The sequence below is a fragment of the Ictidomys tridecemlineatus genome, chromosome 4 (assembly GCF_052094955.1).
Source record: "Ictidomys tridecemlineatus isolate mIctTri1 chromosome 4, mIctTri1.hap1, whole genome shotgun sequence".
NCBI lineage: Eukaryota > Metazoa > Chordata > Mammalia > Rodentia > Sciuridae > Ictidomys > Ictidomys tridecemlineatus.
The window spans coordinates 18,612,880-18,630,441 of NC_135480.1; the positions used below are offsets into that span (position 1 = coordinate 18,612,880).

The 17,562-nt window shown below is 39.3% G+C and overlaps 2 protein-coding genes across 2 annotated transcripts; one reads left to right on the plus strand and one right to left on the minus strand.

Annotated features, from left to right (window-relative positions):
* The first annotated feature begins 5,091 nt into the window (after positions 1 to 5,091).
* On the plus strand, positions 5,092 to 13,641 carry LOC144376645 (olfactory receptor 4B13-like). Its single transcript, XM_078044903.1, has 2 exons — positions 5,092 to 6,007; positions 13,610 to 13,641. The coding sequence occupies exons 1-2, from the start codon at positions 5,092 to 5,094 to the stop codon at positions 13,639 to 13,641; spliced, it is 948 nt and encodes a 315-aa protein (XP_077901029.1).
* Positions 10,213 to 11,173, minus strand: LOC101956091 (olfactory receptor 4X2). Its single transcript, XM_005330074.2, has one exon. It carries the CDS (start codon positions 11,140 to 11,142, stop codon positions 10,213 to 10,215), a length of 930 nt encoding a protein of 309 aa, XP_005330131.2. The 5' UTR covers positions 11,143 to 11,173.
* Positions 13,642 to 17,562: the final 3,921 nt, after the last annotated feature.

Here is a 17,562-nt window from a genome sequence, read left to right on the forward strand (position 1 = left end):
TGAAATCAATCATCACATACCTAAGAAGTTCATGTTCACAAAACAAAACTGACACCCGTGTTTCTGTTCTGAAGCCAGAGATTCAATTCCCTCCCTGAGAACAGCCCTGGGCTCATGCGAGTTGCCAGTTAGCCAAGGGAGAAGTATTAGGCCAATCGAGGACCAGGACTCCTACTTGCCGGAGTCCCAAGGCAGGGGATCTACTACCCGTGCAGCCTTAGACTTTGGAATGTGGGAAACTGAGGCCCCAGAGTCTCAGATCCACCTGACTTAAAAACAAAAGCAAAAGATTTGCACCTCGGGTGCTCCACCGAGAACTAAGAACCCTGGCAGCTCAGCCTTAGGTCCATGCTGCTTAAGGGACACCTGGGGGGGAGGCATGATCAGGTGAGAGGAGGTCTCCAGGGACCTGTACCCTTTCCCCTTCCTAATCAGGCAGAAGGTCTCAGGGGAAGCAGGACCTGCACAAGCCTAGTAGGAAAAAAAATAATTGGGAAATGTGAACAAATTAAATTGTCCCATAATTCACAGGGCACTCCCCTGCATGGAATTGTTCACAAGGCAATGATCCTTCTCCTGCTCACCAGGAGCTTGATCCTGGGGCTTGATATACAATGAACAGTACTTAAGAGGGTGGATCCAAGGAGTATGGAAACTGAAATAGCTCATCTCAAAGCCTGTGGTGTAGAAGGGGTATAGATGGGTGGTTCCCAGCCAGGGGTGATTTACCCCAGAGGACACTGGGTAATGTGTGGAGCCATTGGCTGTTGTCCAAGATGACTGGTGAGGGAGGGGCTCCTGACATGAAGCAGGGAGAGCCCAGGGAAGCTGTGACATCCTACAGGCCAAGACTGTCCATATAGCAGAGAATTACCCAGCCCAGTGTCCATAGGACTGCCCAGGAGATGCCCTGCTATAGCTGAAGCAGATTTGCTCTGAATTCATAAGCATTGAAATGAGGTGTGGAGAACATGGGGATTCCTTACAGTGCTTTGACCTCACCTGTGTGTGTTGTAAATTTAGTGTGGTGGAATGTTTTAGAGATGCTATAAAATAACTTTATAGAATGAATGTTCTCCACGCAAGTTCCACTCACAAATGTCAACTCAGCCTTGACTAAAATGAAAGTTGAACAAAGTGCCCTATATGTCAACTAATGATTAAGGAGAAATCCATGATGAGACATTTTAAGGTTTATGGAGATGTTTGACATGATTGTCCCTTACAAAGAAAAAAAAAAACACTGGGGAAAAGTTTAGCAAGCTATTACATAAAAGCCTTACATGTTTATGCAAAACTTCTATGTATTCTGCAATAAGTTTCATGAAGTTGAGCTTTGGTGAAAATCTGGCAAAGTATTGTCTATATGCAAAGTTTCAGCTTAATAAATCTAAAGAAGATCAATTTAGTATGTGATTATGAGTGTTTGTTTGTTTGTTTTAAGGAAACTACTGTTTTAAAAATACTTGTGTTATAAAGCTGTGCTTATTTACCTAAAACTGTAAATTGGGTTTGGAGGTTGATTTTATTTCCAATTCTGGTAAAGATTAACCCATTGACTACGAACTTTGCTATGATTTGATAGGTGATGTCCCCCAGAAAGCTCATGTCTGAGACTATGCAAGAAGTTGTTTAGAGGTAGAACAGTAGATTGAAAGAGTTGTAACCTAATCAATGGAATAATCAACTTACATGGATTAACTGGGCAGTAACTGTAATCAGGTAGAGTGTGGCTGGAGAAGGTAGGTCATAGGGAATATCCCTTTGGGGTATGTATTTTGTCCATGGTGAAAAGAATTCTCTGCTTCCTGGTGCCATGTCCTAAGCTGCTTTTCCTCCACTACACCTTTGGGCCAAGGCACTTGAGTCTGCCATCTGTAGACAGAGACCTCTCAAAGTGTGAGCCCTAAACTCTATATCCACTAATAGTAGTTGTTGGATCTTTTGGTCAAAGGGACAAAAACGCTGACTGAAACAACCTTGTTTTTCCAGTTCCAATTAGAGCCTACCAACCCTTTGCACTTTAGAACTAAGAATATATTCATATACATCCTACCTGGGAAAAGTTATTTTGCACGAATAATAGATGAATGTCTATCAGTTTATGCTTTTCTTTTAAGTTGAATATAAAAAGTGGTTGTAGCAACTTTATTTACCACAAACAAATAAGGAAATAAATGTCTACCAACAAGAGAATTTTTTGGTGAGGTGGTGTGCTCTTTCAGTGATTTATTATTTACTAAATCAAAAGAACTGGCTATTGGAACCCACAACAGAGATGACTCTCAAAAACATTACACTGAGTGAATAAAGCCATAGAACAGGTGGTGAGCTGATTTGACTGAAGCCACTGTTTATCCAGTTGAATCTCGTTACAACCAAATGCACTCCTAGCTATGTACCGAGTGCATATCACCATATCACTGGCCGTACCTCAGAGGCAGATAACACTGTCTAGAAAAAGGCTTTTAAAATTATTTGGATGCAGATAGCAATGGTTAATAATGGTTGTCTTGCATTTTTGCCTCCCAGAGATATTTGCTCTCACAATACCTCCCTTGCTCATGAAATAAAGCTCCTACCACGGACTTTCATACATAAGAACCAGGCCAAAGGGAAGAAGGCATTCAATGATGTAGAAATTGCCCCAAGATCACACTGGTGAGGAGAACCAGCCAAAACATAGATTTTTGTTTCCAAGTGCCACAGTTCTTCCCCTTCCACATACATGCTAACCCCAGAGGTGAAGTACACAAAGCCAGGATCACACTACTGATAGGTGACCAGGTGGAATTCCATTCCAGGTGATAGATCCCTAAATTCTAAACACTTTGTACTGCTAACTACTGGAGAAGGGTTGGAAAGAATACTAATCTAAACATACTATACTATACTGACCACCATGACAGGGCTTGTAATGATAGCATGGAGATAAAGTGACTCACTTAACATACAGGAAAAACACAAACAGGTAAACTTTTGTTCTGCTACATCACAGTTGACTAAAGTCAGATAGTGGTGGTGGTGGTGGTGGTGGTGGTGGTGGTGGTGTTTTTAAAAACACTAAACAGGAAAATGAAAACACAAAACAGGAAATACCATGAACAGGGTGTTTTTTAAGTTGTTTATATATTATACATATTAATCTTCTATCAGAAGAATAGCTAGCAAAGATTTTCTCCCATTCTGTAAGTTATTTCTTCTCATTCTTGTTTCTTTTGCTGTACAGAAGATTCTTAATTTGTTGTCATCCCATTTATTAACTCTTGGCATTATTTCCTGAACTTTAGGAGTCCTATTGAGAAAGTCTTTGCCTGTGCCTATATGCTAGAGTTTTTATCCTACTCTTTCTTCTAGAAGTTACATATTTGTGGTCTAATTCCTACGTCTTTAATCTATGTTAGTTCTGGGTGAGAAATAAGGGCTCAGTGCCATTCTTCTACATATATATAACCAGTTTTCCCAGCACCATTTGTTTAAAAGGGTGCCTTTCTCCAATACATGTTGTTGGCACCTTTGTTGAGGATCACATGACTGTAACTAATTCATCTGTGTATTTTCTATTCTGTACCATTAGTCTATGTATCTTTTTTATGCCATTACCATGCAATTTATAACAATAAGTCGTGTAGTATAATTTGAACTCTGACTGAGATGTCTTCAAACTTGCTATGGGGACTTAAAACTGCTTTGACTATTCTGTGTTTTTAATTCTTCCAAGTGAATCTTGAAGTTGCTTTTTCTAGTTCTGTGAAGAATATCATTGGAGTTTTCTTTCTTTTTTTATTTGTTGTTTTTAGACACACATGACATTAGAGTGTACTTTGACATATTATATATACATGTAGTACAACCTATTCCAGTTAGAATCTCATTCTTGTGGTTGTACATAATGTGCAGTCATTGGTTTTTCTAATGGGTATTGCATCAAAACTGCATATTGTTTTTGGTAGTATGGCCATCTTAATAATATTAATTCTGCTTATTCATGAACACAGGAGGTCTTTCCAACTTCAATGGGAGGTTTTTTCATCTTCAGTGTTCTTCATTGTTCTATAGTTTTCTTTGTAGAGGTCATTCATCTCCTTGATAGATTTATTCCTCTGTGTGTGTGTGTGTGTGTGTGTGTGTGTGTCTTGCATTAATATACACATTATTTTATGTTCTTCACTAGAGTTTTAGGATTTTCTCTCTGAGCATTTTACATTTCTAGTGCTTTATATTTATAAAAAGTTTCTTACTGTTATACATGCAATATTTTTCAGTTGCGCTTTCTAATCAGTGATTCCATTTGAAGTTTCTCATTATTTTACTCATTATTATTTATTATTATTATTTTTGGTGCTCATAAATCATTTAATCCATTCATGGGTTAATAGATTAATAGACAATCCAGGAAGTGTTGTAAAAGGAAGTCTTTGGCATGCTTGCTATGCTCACCACGTAATGCTCTCTACCATGCTATGACCCACAGATAAGGCCACCACTAGGTGCTGTGCAGAGACCCAGGCTACAGTTTTGGACTTCACAGCCTGCAGAATTGTGCACTAATTAACCTCTAATTTTTATGATGTTCCCAGTCTAAGGCATCCAGGTATAGCAACAGAAAATGGATTATGACATTCCCTGGAGCAAACATGAAAGCAACAAGGAACACAGGACCAGAAGTGGATCAGGGGGATTCCCCAAGAGGAAGAGCTATCAAAATGCAAGATAGGTAATAGAAATATAGGCTATTCACTTCAGTGGCTCCCCCATTCAGAATATCTTGCAGTGAATGAGAAAGATGTCTGGGCTCAAGGTCAGAAAGATTGGTTCTGAATCCCAGAATTCACCACTTTTCTGTGTAACCTTGGGAAAATGACTAGCTCTGAACTTTCACTTAAAATTAGTAAAATTAAATAAATTAAAATAATACAAAGTGTTAGATTGCTAATATTTAATGGTAAATGAGTACTTACTGAATGATGAGCCTATTATAGATTGGTTTACACTGTCTTATGTGCTTAAATGAGCTGAATCAGAGCTAAAAATCATTGCTCCATTGCAGGCTTTTCACTATCTGATGTCCAGCACACTTGAATTGGATCTATGGCCAGTACAAACAACGTGACTGAGTTAATCATCACTGGCCTTTTCCAGGATCCCGAGGTGCAGAGAGTGTGCTTTGTGCTGTTTCTCCCCGTGTACCTGGCCACTGTGGTGGGCAATGGCCTCATTGTTGTGACGGTCAGTGTCAGTAAGAGTCTGCACTCCCCCATGTACTTCTTCCTTGGCTACCTGTCCCTGGTGGAGATCTGTTACTCCTCTACCGTAGTCCCTAAATTCATCACTGACTTACTTGTTAAGGTTAAAACCATCTCTCTGAAGGGCTGTCTGGCCCAGATCTTCTTTTCCCACTTTTTTGGGGTCGCTGAGATCCTTTTGCTTATGGCGATGGCTTATGACCGCTACGTGGCCATCTGCAAGCCTCTTGATTACATGAACATTATGAGCCGTCAAGTGTGTCACATGCTGGTGGCTGGTTCCTGGCTGGGGGGCTTCATCCACTCCATAATTCAGGTTCTCATCACCATCCCACTGCCCTTCTGTGGTCCCAATGTGATGGACCACTACTTCTGTGACCTGCAGCCTTTATTCAAGCTAGCCTGCAAGGACACCTTTGTGGAGGGAGTGAGTGTATTGGCCAATAGTGGGTTAATTGCCCTGTGCTCTTTCCTCATTTTGGTGTCCTTCTACATCGTCATCCTGTTCAACCTGAGGAAACGCTCTGCAGAGGGGAGGCGCAAAGCCCTGTCCACCTGCGCCTCTCACATCACAGTGGTCACCTTGTTTTTTGGACCTGCCATCTTCCTTTATATGCGGCCCTCATCCACCTTCACTGTGGACAAACTGGTGGCTGTGGTCTACACAGTCATCACCCTCATGCTGAACCCCATCATCTACACACTCAGAAACGCAGAGGTGAAAGCTGCCATGAGGAAGCTGTGGGCCAGAAAGGGGAACTCAGGGATGGGAACATGATAAATAATATGTGTCTGATTTTTGTCTTTCTTGGAATGGATTTTAAGTTTTGTGTGATTTTCAAGAATGGCAACAACAAATATAAGAAATTGATGGTATTGCTAGGACAATTCTCCTTAGTAACTAGGACTCCCTTGTATATTGGTATAATGGTCCAAGGACAGAGGTCAAATATTCTTGCTGAACCTCATGGAACTTGGTGATTCTCTGATATCCAATAATAGAATGGTTTGGGTAATTGGAGGGACAAATCAAATGTAAATGCAAGGATAATATTTTGATGAATGTTTTGTAGGCTAAAATTACTTTCTTGCTTCCTTTTCTTCTTTTATTCTTCCTTCAATAGCAATTTTACTTATTTGTGGGGTACAGTGTGACATTTCAATATATATACACAATGTGTAATGTTCAAATTAGGGTAAAAATACATAGATATGATCAGATAATTATCATTTCTTGTGTTGGGTAAGCTGTCATTGTCTCCACTTGTTATCCATGAAATATTCATTAATTTGTGTCACTGAAAGCCACTTTACTATGTGATAGAACTTTAGGAGCTGTTTCTTCTATCTACCTGTATTGCTAAAAAGAGCTCATTGCTTGGGGTTGTGGCTCAGCAGTAGAGCACTCGCCTAGCGCGTGAGAGGCCCTGGGTTCGATCCTCAGCACCACATAAAGATAAATAAATAAAATAAAGGTGTTGTGTCCAACTACAACTAAAAAATAAAAATATTTAAAAAGACATCATTGCTTAAAATCTGTTCCTTTCCTTTTTTCCTCCCTTTTTAATCTCCCTCCTTTCTTTCGTTCTCCCTTTGTTCAACATCCTTCATGTTAACAACTTGTACTTCACATAAAAGAAGACCATCCACAGGAATTAGTAGGGCATATTTGGGTATGAGAGTATAAATCTTTTTTTCTTTTCCAATATGGACAAGAGTATCTTTAAAATTTTCAATTCTTCTTGCTGGCTCTTGGCATCTAGTACCATAGCCATATGATCATGGTCATCAGAAAAGTCCCTGGAGTTCTTTTGACATGTTGACTCACAAGGTAGAATTGGGACGTCTCACGGTGTCCAACATTGGTAAATAAAAACAATATCAAAATGGCATCAGTTGTACTTATCAATTGGGCAAAGTGAAGTCAAATTTATTCATAAAAAGGAATTTTTTTACCTTATCTAGAAGTAGAAATCATAGAATGTTAGACAATAGTTACTGTCCAATTAGAGCATGAAGGTAGGGGTTATACTGTCCATGTGTTTTCATTCTAGAACCATGTCCCTTATTTTCACTGACCATGGCACATTTATTTTTTTTTAATGCTTGTTAGCATTTCTTGTTGAAGGAATATGAGAGTCTGGGTCTATGCTGTTGTTTCACCTCTTGGGATCTCCATGTCACTCACCCTCTCACATCATTGTGAACAATTTAGAGAGTATCACAGAATTGGCCAATTTTGGAACCACAGAGTGGCACTGCGTTTGCACTGCATCCACCAACCTTTTCTGAGGATCAGGTGAAATGCATGCATCCTCCCTGGAAGAGTGATGCAGCATCCTGGGTGTGTTGGAGGCCTTGAAGATCGTTCCCTTTCTCCTGTAGGCACTAGTTCAGAATGTAGGTGAGTAGTGGTTGTAAGGCCCCAGGACATCTTCATTTTCCTTGGAGTCTCTGCTAATCATACCCATGGATGGCCATTATTAATCCCTGAAGAAATGCTGCTTGTTCTACCTGAAATGACTTCACCTTCCTTTTCCATATGCAAAATTCTATACATTTTTCAGTCTGTATTAGTCAACTTTCCACTGCTATGATCAAAGTGCCTGATAATGACTTAGAGGAGGAAATTTTATTTTGAGCTCATGGTTTCAGGGGTCTCAGTCTATGGTCAACTAACTCATTCCATTGTCCTGAGCCCAAGATGAGGCAGATCATCATGGCAGAAGGGCCTGGCAGAGAAAAATTGTTCCCCGCATGGCAAACAGGAAGAGGAGAGAGAGACACATAGAAAAGAAGGAATCAGGGACAAATATTATTCAGCCCACAGTGACTTATTTCTTCCAGCTACAACATATGTGCTTACAGTTGCCACCCATTAGTCTGTTGAAATTATTAATCTATAAAATGTACTAATCCACTAATGAGGTTACAGCTCTCATAGTCTAGTCATTTCACCTCTGAACATTGCTATAACTTCTGTTACATCAATAGATTACTTAAGTAAATGAGAACATTTTCCTAGTGTCAATATAGAAAAAAATCTCCAATATACACTGTTATGTCTATAAAGCAAATTTCATATCTCTTTATATAGCATGTTATTATTCACATAAAAGGTAGAGATATAGAAACCACCTATTATACATGCATTTGCTCAAAGAAACTGTGAAAAAATATAGGAAACTAAGAAAAGTAGGACAAGGAAAGGAGGAATGGGAAAAAGAATGAAAAGAAATTTTTCACTTGTGTACCTGTTCATTTCGTTTATTCTTCAAACCTTATGAGTATATTACCTGGGCACTAATTAAATTAAAGAATTAAGTAATTTTAAGGTAAAATATGAATTTAATTAGTGGCATAGGATATTGTAAATGCAAAACTAATGGAATAAATAAATAAAATATAGAATTATACCTTACAAAACTGTAAGCTTATAAACATTGAAAATAAGACTCAAAACCAAAGATGAGAACACTTATCCCCACCAAAAAAATCAAAGAATGCAAATTATACAATAAGTTTTTCCCCTAATTTGCAAAACATTTTACACTGTATTGTAAAATAATTTGACTTACAGAAATGTTGAAAAGTAGAAAGAGTTCCTACTTCCCTTATTCCAAATTCCCCAAATATTAGTATTTTTCCATATTTTCATTATCCTTCATTCTCAAAAAATAAAAATATACAGACAAAGGCATAGATAGAATATTTCTCATACAATGGAAATAGGGAGAAGTGGATTAGAGAATACAAATTTGTAGCTCTAAAAGATAGGTCTCCAAAGCTAATGTAGAGCCTGGGAACTACATCCAACAATGTTATATTTTCTAATGAGAAATTGCTTAGAGTGAAAATTTTAGGTAAACTTATCACCAAAAAATCCTAACTATGGAAAGTGATGGATATGTTAATTCACTTCACAGTATACAAATCATTTCATTATGTATCTATATCAAACAGTATATAGAAATCCTTAAATATATGCAATAAAAGTAACAATATTTTTCTAAACTTTCTGAAAGCTACCAACAACATGCCCTTTTATCTCTACTTAATAAGTGAATCATCCAACAGTCAAGGACATTTTCTGACACAGCAAACATAAGTTTCAAAATCAGCAAATTAATATTTATATAATTATAATGGCTCATTTACAGAGTTTTGCCCCAATATCATCCTTTAATACAGAATTCCACATTGCATTCAGTTGTCATCAATGTTTAAACTGCAATAATTAAGCCTTTTTCTTCACATGTTAGAAGAGTGAAGAGAAGTAATGTTACAGAATTCTCCTTAATTCATGTTTCCCTTATTCTCTTTTTTCTTGATTATACTCAGTTTTGTGGTTTTGGTAGAAATACTATTGATGCTTGTCTCACCAGTGAATCACATCAGGAGACATATGGCACTGACTTATGCCACTCCTAGTGATGTTAACCTTGGGAAATAGTGAAAAGCGGGCAAAACTTTTATTTTTAAGTTTTATTTTTATCCACTTGAAATTAATAACTGTCTTGGTGGGAGATTCTTTTTTATTAATTAAAATGTTATTTCTGGATGAACAAATATTTAATGACAGAGTTGAATGTTGTAAAAAGCACTTTCAAAAGACAGCTGATTCAATTTAATGCTGTGCATCAAGTGTCTTTACAATCAATTACACAGTAAATTCACTACAATAAATGAGTCTAAAATAAAAGCAGCAATAGAGGTACATATTCCTACTCAAGAATATTTACCACAATATCATGGAAGTAGTAAAAAAAATTAAAGACAACTTAAAATGGCTAGGTAGGTTATGGAATGTCCATAAGGAATTACAAACAAAATGAAATTTTTGAAGATGGAGAAAAGATAGAATACCACTAATATATCCTGTGACCTTTCCTCCTACATAGTATGCTCATGCAGTTTGGATCCCAGTATCATTATAAACCCAAGGACCAGTACCAAGGCTCAGCCTCTATGTCCCACCGAGTTTCATTGCCCTGATCCACAGCCTCTTCATGGCCTTCTTCACCTCAGCATTCCTCAGGGAGTAGATGACAGGGTTGAGGAGTGGGGTCAACACTGTGTAGAACACGGCTACCATCTTGTCTGCAGGCAGAGTGGTCGAGGGCCTCAGGTAGATGAAGACACCAGGCACAAAGAACAACATGAGCACGGTGATGTGGGACCCACAGGTGGAGAGGGCTTTGCGCCTCCCCTCAGAGCTCCGAGTCCTCAGATGAAGCAATATGACCATATAGGATGTCAAAAGGACTGAAAGACTGATTACATTCAAGGTTCCCCCATTAGCAACAATCATCAAACCAATGAGGAAAGTGTCTGAGCAGGGAAGTTCAAGTAGGGGAAGAACATCACAGAAATAATGGTCAATCACATTGGGGCCACAGAAGGGCAGTTGGCAGATGAGAAGGACCTGGGCAAAGGAATGCACAAAGCCCCCCACCCATGCCATTCCCACCAGGACCATACACATCTGCCAGTTCATGATGGTGGTGTAGTTGAGGGGCTTGCAGATGGCCACATAGCGGTCATAGGCCATCACTGTGAGCAGGATGATCTCAACTCCCCCAAAGAAGTGCAGGAAGAAAAGCTGTGTCATGCAGCCCCACCAAGATATGGTTTTCCTCTCAGCCAGCAGATCTGAGAGGAGTCTGGGGATTATAGTGGAGGAGTAGCAGATCTCCACGAAGGACAGGTAGCTGAGGAAGAAGTACATGGGGGATCCCAGACTTCTGCTGGTCAGGATAGTGAGCACAATAAGGGAATTCCCCAGGATAATCGCCAAGTACAAGAGCAGAAAAATGACAAAGCAGACTCTCTGCACCTCCTGATTGGGAGACAGTCCTAAGAAAATAAACTCAGTCACATTGTATGTATTAGCCATGAGGTCACCATTAAGAGGCAGAAATTTGTGTGGTGTTACCTGAAATGATACAAAACAACAGACTTCTTCTTGAAGTGGGTGAGTTACACAGAGACACTTGCCTGTGTCCGAGGCTTATGACCATGGTATTAAAAAGTGTGGAGGAGTAAAGTGTAGAAGGGAAGAGCATCCCAGAAATTGAGACAGCAACTGTAAATGCATCATATGTGGCTGGAAGAAAGGAAAGAATAGCAACCAATAAAAGTGTAGAGAGAGACTAGTACAGGTTAATAAAGAACTATTAAGATCATCATCATCATCACATCATCATCATCACCAAGGCTATCCTGCTCCATGCTGGACTTTGTCCAAGCTAGCTGAGGTCAACATGGTCTCATTCAAGGGAGACCCCAGAGCTGCTGAGCCTGTGAGCCTGAGGACTTGCACTCACACCACAAAGCTTCCTTTCTTTCTGGCTGGGGTTGTGGCTCAGTGGTTGAGCACTTATCTAGCATGCAAGAGGCAATGGGTTCAATCCCCAGCACCACCTAAAAATAAATAAATAAATAAACAGAAAAACGAAAGGTATTATGTCCATCTACAACTAAAAAAATATTTTAAAATAACATTATGGGTTTTTGTTCTACAAAATACAGGGATTCATCAAGTATATTTGTCACTTGGAAAGTAAAATCATTTTGTATTCAGAAGTTGAACTAGTGGAAACTAGTTAACCACGCAAAGGAGTGGTTAACCTATTAAAAGTCAGTAGGTCCCCGCATTGGACAATGTGGGGCAGACAGGGTGTTCCTGTGTCTATGTAATAGAGCTTTGCATATTTTTAATTATCCTTTAACTGGAACTTTCTTACATCATTCTTCTCTTTCTTGTTTCCTAAAATTGGTTTCCAAAACAGTGTTCTCAACCTGTCCACATGCCCTTCAGAGGCTTCAGAAGAGATGTCCTTTGGTGCTCCCCCAAGACAACCAATTTCTCTGAATCCTTATTTCTGTCTCACCACCTATTTCTCATCCTCTAAACTTGGTCTCTGTGTGACTTATTGCTTTCTTAGGATCCGTTCAGTACATACCCAATTTTCCTCTTTACCAGCATTTTCCATTTCTTCTAATCATTATGCATCCAGTGCCAACAAAGCTCCCCCATCTCCCGACTGTCCTGCTCCATGCTGGACTTTGTCCAAGCTAGCTGAGGTCAATGTGGTCTCATTCAGGGAGACCCCAGATCTCCTGAGCCTGGGACTTGTACTCACGCCACAAGGCTACCTTTCTTTCTGCAGTGATTGAAGACAAGCGAAGGTTGTTAAAGACCACCAGGAGGCAGAGGGGACTTACAGAGAGGACTTACAACTACAGAAACAAAGAGAAGGCAAGGTCCATCCCCAAGTTCATAGATCAGTGGGGAATTCTGCCAAGTCATTCATGAAAAAAAAACACTGCGAACATTCTGGACTCCTGGGTTCAAGCTAAAGTGTTTTTCAAATACTACCTATGTGATAAGTTCCTTAGCCTCTCTGGACTCATGATCCAAACTGTAACATGCAAATTATTCCTAGCTCAGAGGAAGACACCACCAATGCCAATCCCAGTACGATTCAATGTTATAAAGTTGCCATCCTGTGTGCTGCTGTGAATTCCTCTCAGGTAAAAATCCGTGCTATGAGACCAAAGGGTCTCACAGCCAGTGTCCCCCTTCCCCTCAGGACATTTGGCAATCACAGGACTTCACAATGGATTAGATTGTTTTATATGCCCACCTGCCCCGCTGCCATCTGAGCCTCCCGAAGAGAGACTGCATCTTCTCACCACTCCATCTCCACTGCTTGCTCCTGTGACCATCACCTAATAGCACTCAGTGAGTGTCACCGGGGTGAGTGACAGTGGGTGGGTAGTATTTGCTATATCATGTTTTCAGTAAGTATTGTAAGAACAAAGGTCCCGAAGGACCAAGACTACAGCTTCTCCATTCCTGAATCCTGGAGCCAGACACAAAGCTGCCACCAGCACCGGACCCACGGAAGAGAATGTTGAAAACCATCCTGAGCCTCAGGGCCCATTCTCTTTGCTTTAAAAGCGAAATCAATCTTCACACCCTAAATAATCTCATGTTCACAAAACAAAACTGGCAGCAGTGACTTTTCTGTTCTCATCTCAGAACAGAGGTGCAAATTTCTGTTCTGAACACAGAGATGCAGGTTCCTCCCTGAGAGCAACCTTGGGCTCATGCAAGCTGCCAGCTAGCCAACGGAGAAGCATTCGACCAATCTCGGAACCAGAAGCCCTGCTTGCCAGGAGCTCCAAGACAGGGATCTGCTACCCCTACAGCCTTAGACTTGAGAATGTGGGAGACTGAAGCACTTGGATCTCAAATTCCTCTGACTTAAAAACAAGAGCAAAGTAGACTCTCCTCCCCTGTGTTCCATGGAGAACTAAGAACCCTGGCAGCTCGGCCTCAGGTCCATACTGCATAAGGGACACCTCGGGGAAAGGCATGATCAGGTGAGAAGAGGGACCCAGGGGATCTGTAGCCTTTCCCCTTCCTAATTAGGCAGAATATCTCAGGGGATGCAGGACCTCACAGGCCTTTTAGAAGGAAAAAAAAAGGAATAGATGAGAAATGTAAACAAATTAACTTCACCCAGTGCTCAGAGGGCACTCACCTGCATGGCGGTGTTCACAGGGCAATGATCCCTCTCCTGCTCATCAGGAGCTTGATCCTGGGGCTTGATATAAAATGACAGTACTCAATAGTGTGGGTCCAAGGCTTAGGGAAACTGAAATAGCACCTCTCAAAGCCTGTGGTGTGGAAGAGGAATAGATGGGTGGTTCCCAGCCAGGGGTGATTTACCCCAGAGGACACTGGGTAATGTGTGGAGCCATTGGCTGTTGTCCAAGCTGCCTGGTGAGGGAGGGGCTGCTCACATGAAGCAGGGAGAGCCCAGGGAGGCTGTGACACATCCTGCAAGGCACAGAACTGTCTACACAGCAGAGAATTACCCCAGCCCAGTGTCTATAGGACTGCCCAGGAGATGCCCTGCTATAGCGGAAGCAGATTTGCTCTGAATTCATAAGCATTGAAATTAAGTGTGGAAAACATGGGGATTCCTTACAGTGCTTTGACCACACCTGTGTGTGTTGTAAATTTAGTGTGATGGAATGTTTTAGAGATGGATTATATTGTTTTATATATACAACAAGATAATATTTTGTAAAATGAATATACGTTTGTAAAAAGAATGGGCTCTAGGCAAGCACTACGAACACATATTTTCAATTCAGGCTTGACTACATTCAGAGTTGAATGGAGATGACATACATTTCAACTACTAACTAAAGAGCAACTATGATGAGACATTTTAAGATTTAAGTTCAACACAATATGTTTTGCACATATAAAGACTGAGTTAAACATTATTCTTTATAGAGAAAGAAACACAAGGAAGATAATTGGCACACAATTACATAAAAGTCTAAAATTATTGAAGAAAAATAATTACATAAAATGCTAAAATATTTAAGTAAAAATTTTAAGTGTGTATAATAAGTCCTCATGAAGTTGAGTTTCTGTGAAAATCTTTCGACCAAAATATTTTCTATGCTGAAAGTTTGTTTTAATAACTCTACAGAAGTCAATTTTCAAATTTGTGTCTGTGAATGTTTATTGGAGAAAACTACATTTTTAAAAGTATTTTGTGGTGTAAAAGTGGACTTGTTCATATAAAACTTTAAATTACATTTATCATAAGGAATTGACTTCATTTCCTAACTTGGTCAAGAGTAACCATTGATTTTGACCACACGAATCCTTTTCTTTTAGAATTAAGAATATATCCAGGCTGGAAGTGTATTTCAGTGATCAAGCACTTGCCTAGCATGCACTATCTCTAACATCATGATCAATAAATATATTCTTTAAAAAGAATTAGGAATGAATCCATATACATTCCTCCTTGTGAAAAGTTATTTAGAAAAAATAATTAACTTTATATTTTTAAAGAATAATAATTTTTTAAAAGTCTCCAGGAGGTTTTACTTCATCAACAAACAAACACTGAAATCAATCCAATATCTAACAGTGAATTTTATTTATTGTGGTATCTTCATGCAATGAAATTCTACTTAATACAAAGAGCATCCATTGTAAGGCAGAAAGATAGAGAAGGATGCAGGAACTTTGGTTTGTGTAGAAGGGAGTGAGGGAAAGGGGTGGGGTTGTGGTGATGGGAAGGACAGTAGAATGAGACAGACATTAGTACCCTGTATACATGTATGATTACACTACTGGAGTGACTCTGCACCATGTACAGCCAGAAAAAAAAGGAGAACTTGTGCTCCATTTGTGTATAATATGTCAAAATGCATTCTACTGTCATATATAACTAATTAGAACAATTTTTTTAAAAAAGAACAAATTATTGGAATCTAAAACACAGACCATTTCCAAAGACATTGTGTTGAATGAAGAAATAAAAAAGCCAGATACCAAAGCTTCCATTCATAAGTACATGGGAAGAGGCCAAATTAATTCATGATGATAGAACTTAAAGCTGGGGTTGGGGAAGGAGATACCTACAAGAGCCAAAAGAAGTTTCTGGGGTGATAAAATATCTACATCTCAGTTGGGATGCTCATTAGTTATCCAAAGATTAAAAAAAAAAAAACACTGAATTGTACACTTAAGGTCTTTACGTTTCACTGGATATAATTTTAAGTTGATTACAAAGTAAAACCTATCTGAGATAGGGAACTACAACAGAAGGAAATATCTGAATCAGAATAGTTGGATCTGGTCCCAGACATGTGCCTGATTTATCTTGGAGCAGATCACAGGTGTTACCAAGACTTGATGTTTTCTTTCCTGTAGAACATTAGAACCCCTAAAGATTTATTGGAGCAAGTGCCCACATGGAATGAAATAAAAATTATATTACCCAGGCTTCGTTATAACTTTGAAGGGATATACACTTATTTTGTCACTTCTTTTATAAGGATGGCAGGAACTTGGCTCTGAGAAACGAGCTCCAATAGCCCTCTGGGGCCATGAGGTGAACACTGGAAGGGAAGCTATGAAGGATGGAGAAACATGGTGAAGAGAATGTTTCTACCCTGAATTGTTTATTTTTTTTTTTTACTTCTCTCTTGTTTCAGATCCTGATCCTTGCAAGTAAAACGTATGTTTTATTTCTTGTTTCATTGACTTCACAGGATTTCTTCGAGACTCCAGTGAGGTAGTAGACATGAAATGGTTTTGGAATAATAATAATAACAAGGTATTATGCAAATATAAGGCATATCAATTACAATATTAACAAATCCAAATATGCCTTCTAGGTATATCCACACAGTTTGGAAAGTTGGTATTGTTTTACTGCAAGATGATGTGTGAAAACCTCTTTTTGTCAATATCTTAATTGTATCTCAATAAGAGAGTCCCCTCACTCCAAGGGACCACACATCTGACTTAAGCCCTTCCAAATGATGAAGACAAATGTTGACACAATCTTGACATTACTCACTCAGCAGCAATTGAGTGTCTATCATCTGTCGTGCCAACTGCAAAGTCACATGGAAAAGGGCACAGACACAAGAAGGGGTGAAGAAGTGAGGCTGAAAGTCAGTCTGACCCAGGTAAGTTTGGTTCACACTTGAGACATCATGCCCAGGCGGGATGTTCCTCTTCTATACTTGGAACTATACTATTCTTTGCTTGAGAAAATAAAACCAAGAGTGAAGAGAAATAGCACAGCAGTTGACTGATAATAAAACTCATCAAAAGAGACATAACACCATATATTTAATCCTTTTACATTCACTGTTTCCAAGAAGTTCAAAGACACACAAAAAGTTTCAAACTACCTAAAATCTTCCCCACAAATACATTGTTCATTATTGACCTCAACAAGACATAAGAACTACAAGTTTTATAAAGGGTTGCTGGAAACATGTTTTGATAGATCAAAAGTTCAGGACATTACTCATGTGGTAATTCACCTACATTAGCAAATTGCAATGTGAGGAATGAAATTGTAATGAATTGGCCCCAGACCTTAGGTATAGGAATACATATGCAAATAGGATCCATTCTCTGTCCTCAAAGACTCCAAGAGTAGTTTGTCCCTGATTCCCAACTCCCAGGCATTCACATCCCAGCTTTGCCTTCTATCCATCAGAGGGAGATGAAAACTGGGTCTGCTCTTAGGAAAACTGTGACATTAGGACAACCATCCTGCTCTTTGCCCTGAATTTCCAAGACAAGGTTACAGAATCATGGAAAATTTCAGTTGCCTATCTCACATTTTCTAGTCATTCAGTGGTAGATTTGGATTTTATTCAGTCAATCTGGTGACACAGTCAAATCTTTAACTACCTTGCTATGCCCAGGTGCACCAATCTCCAAGAAACCATCTCACCAAACCTCCTATGG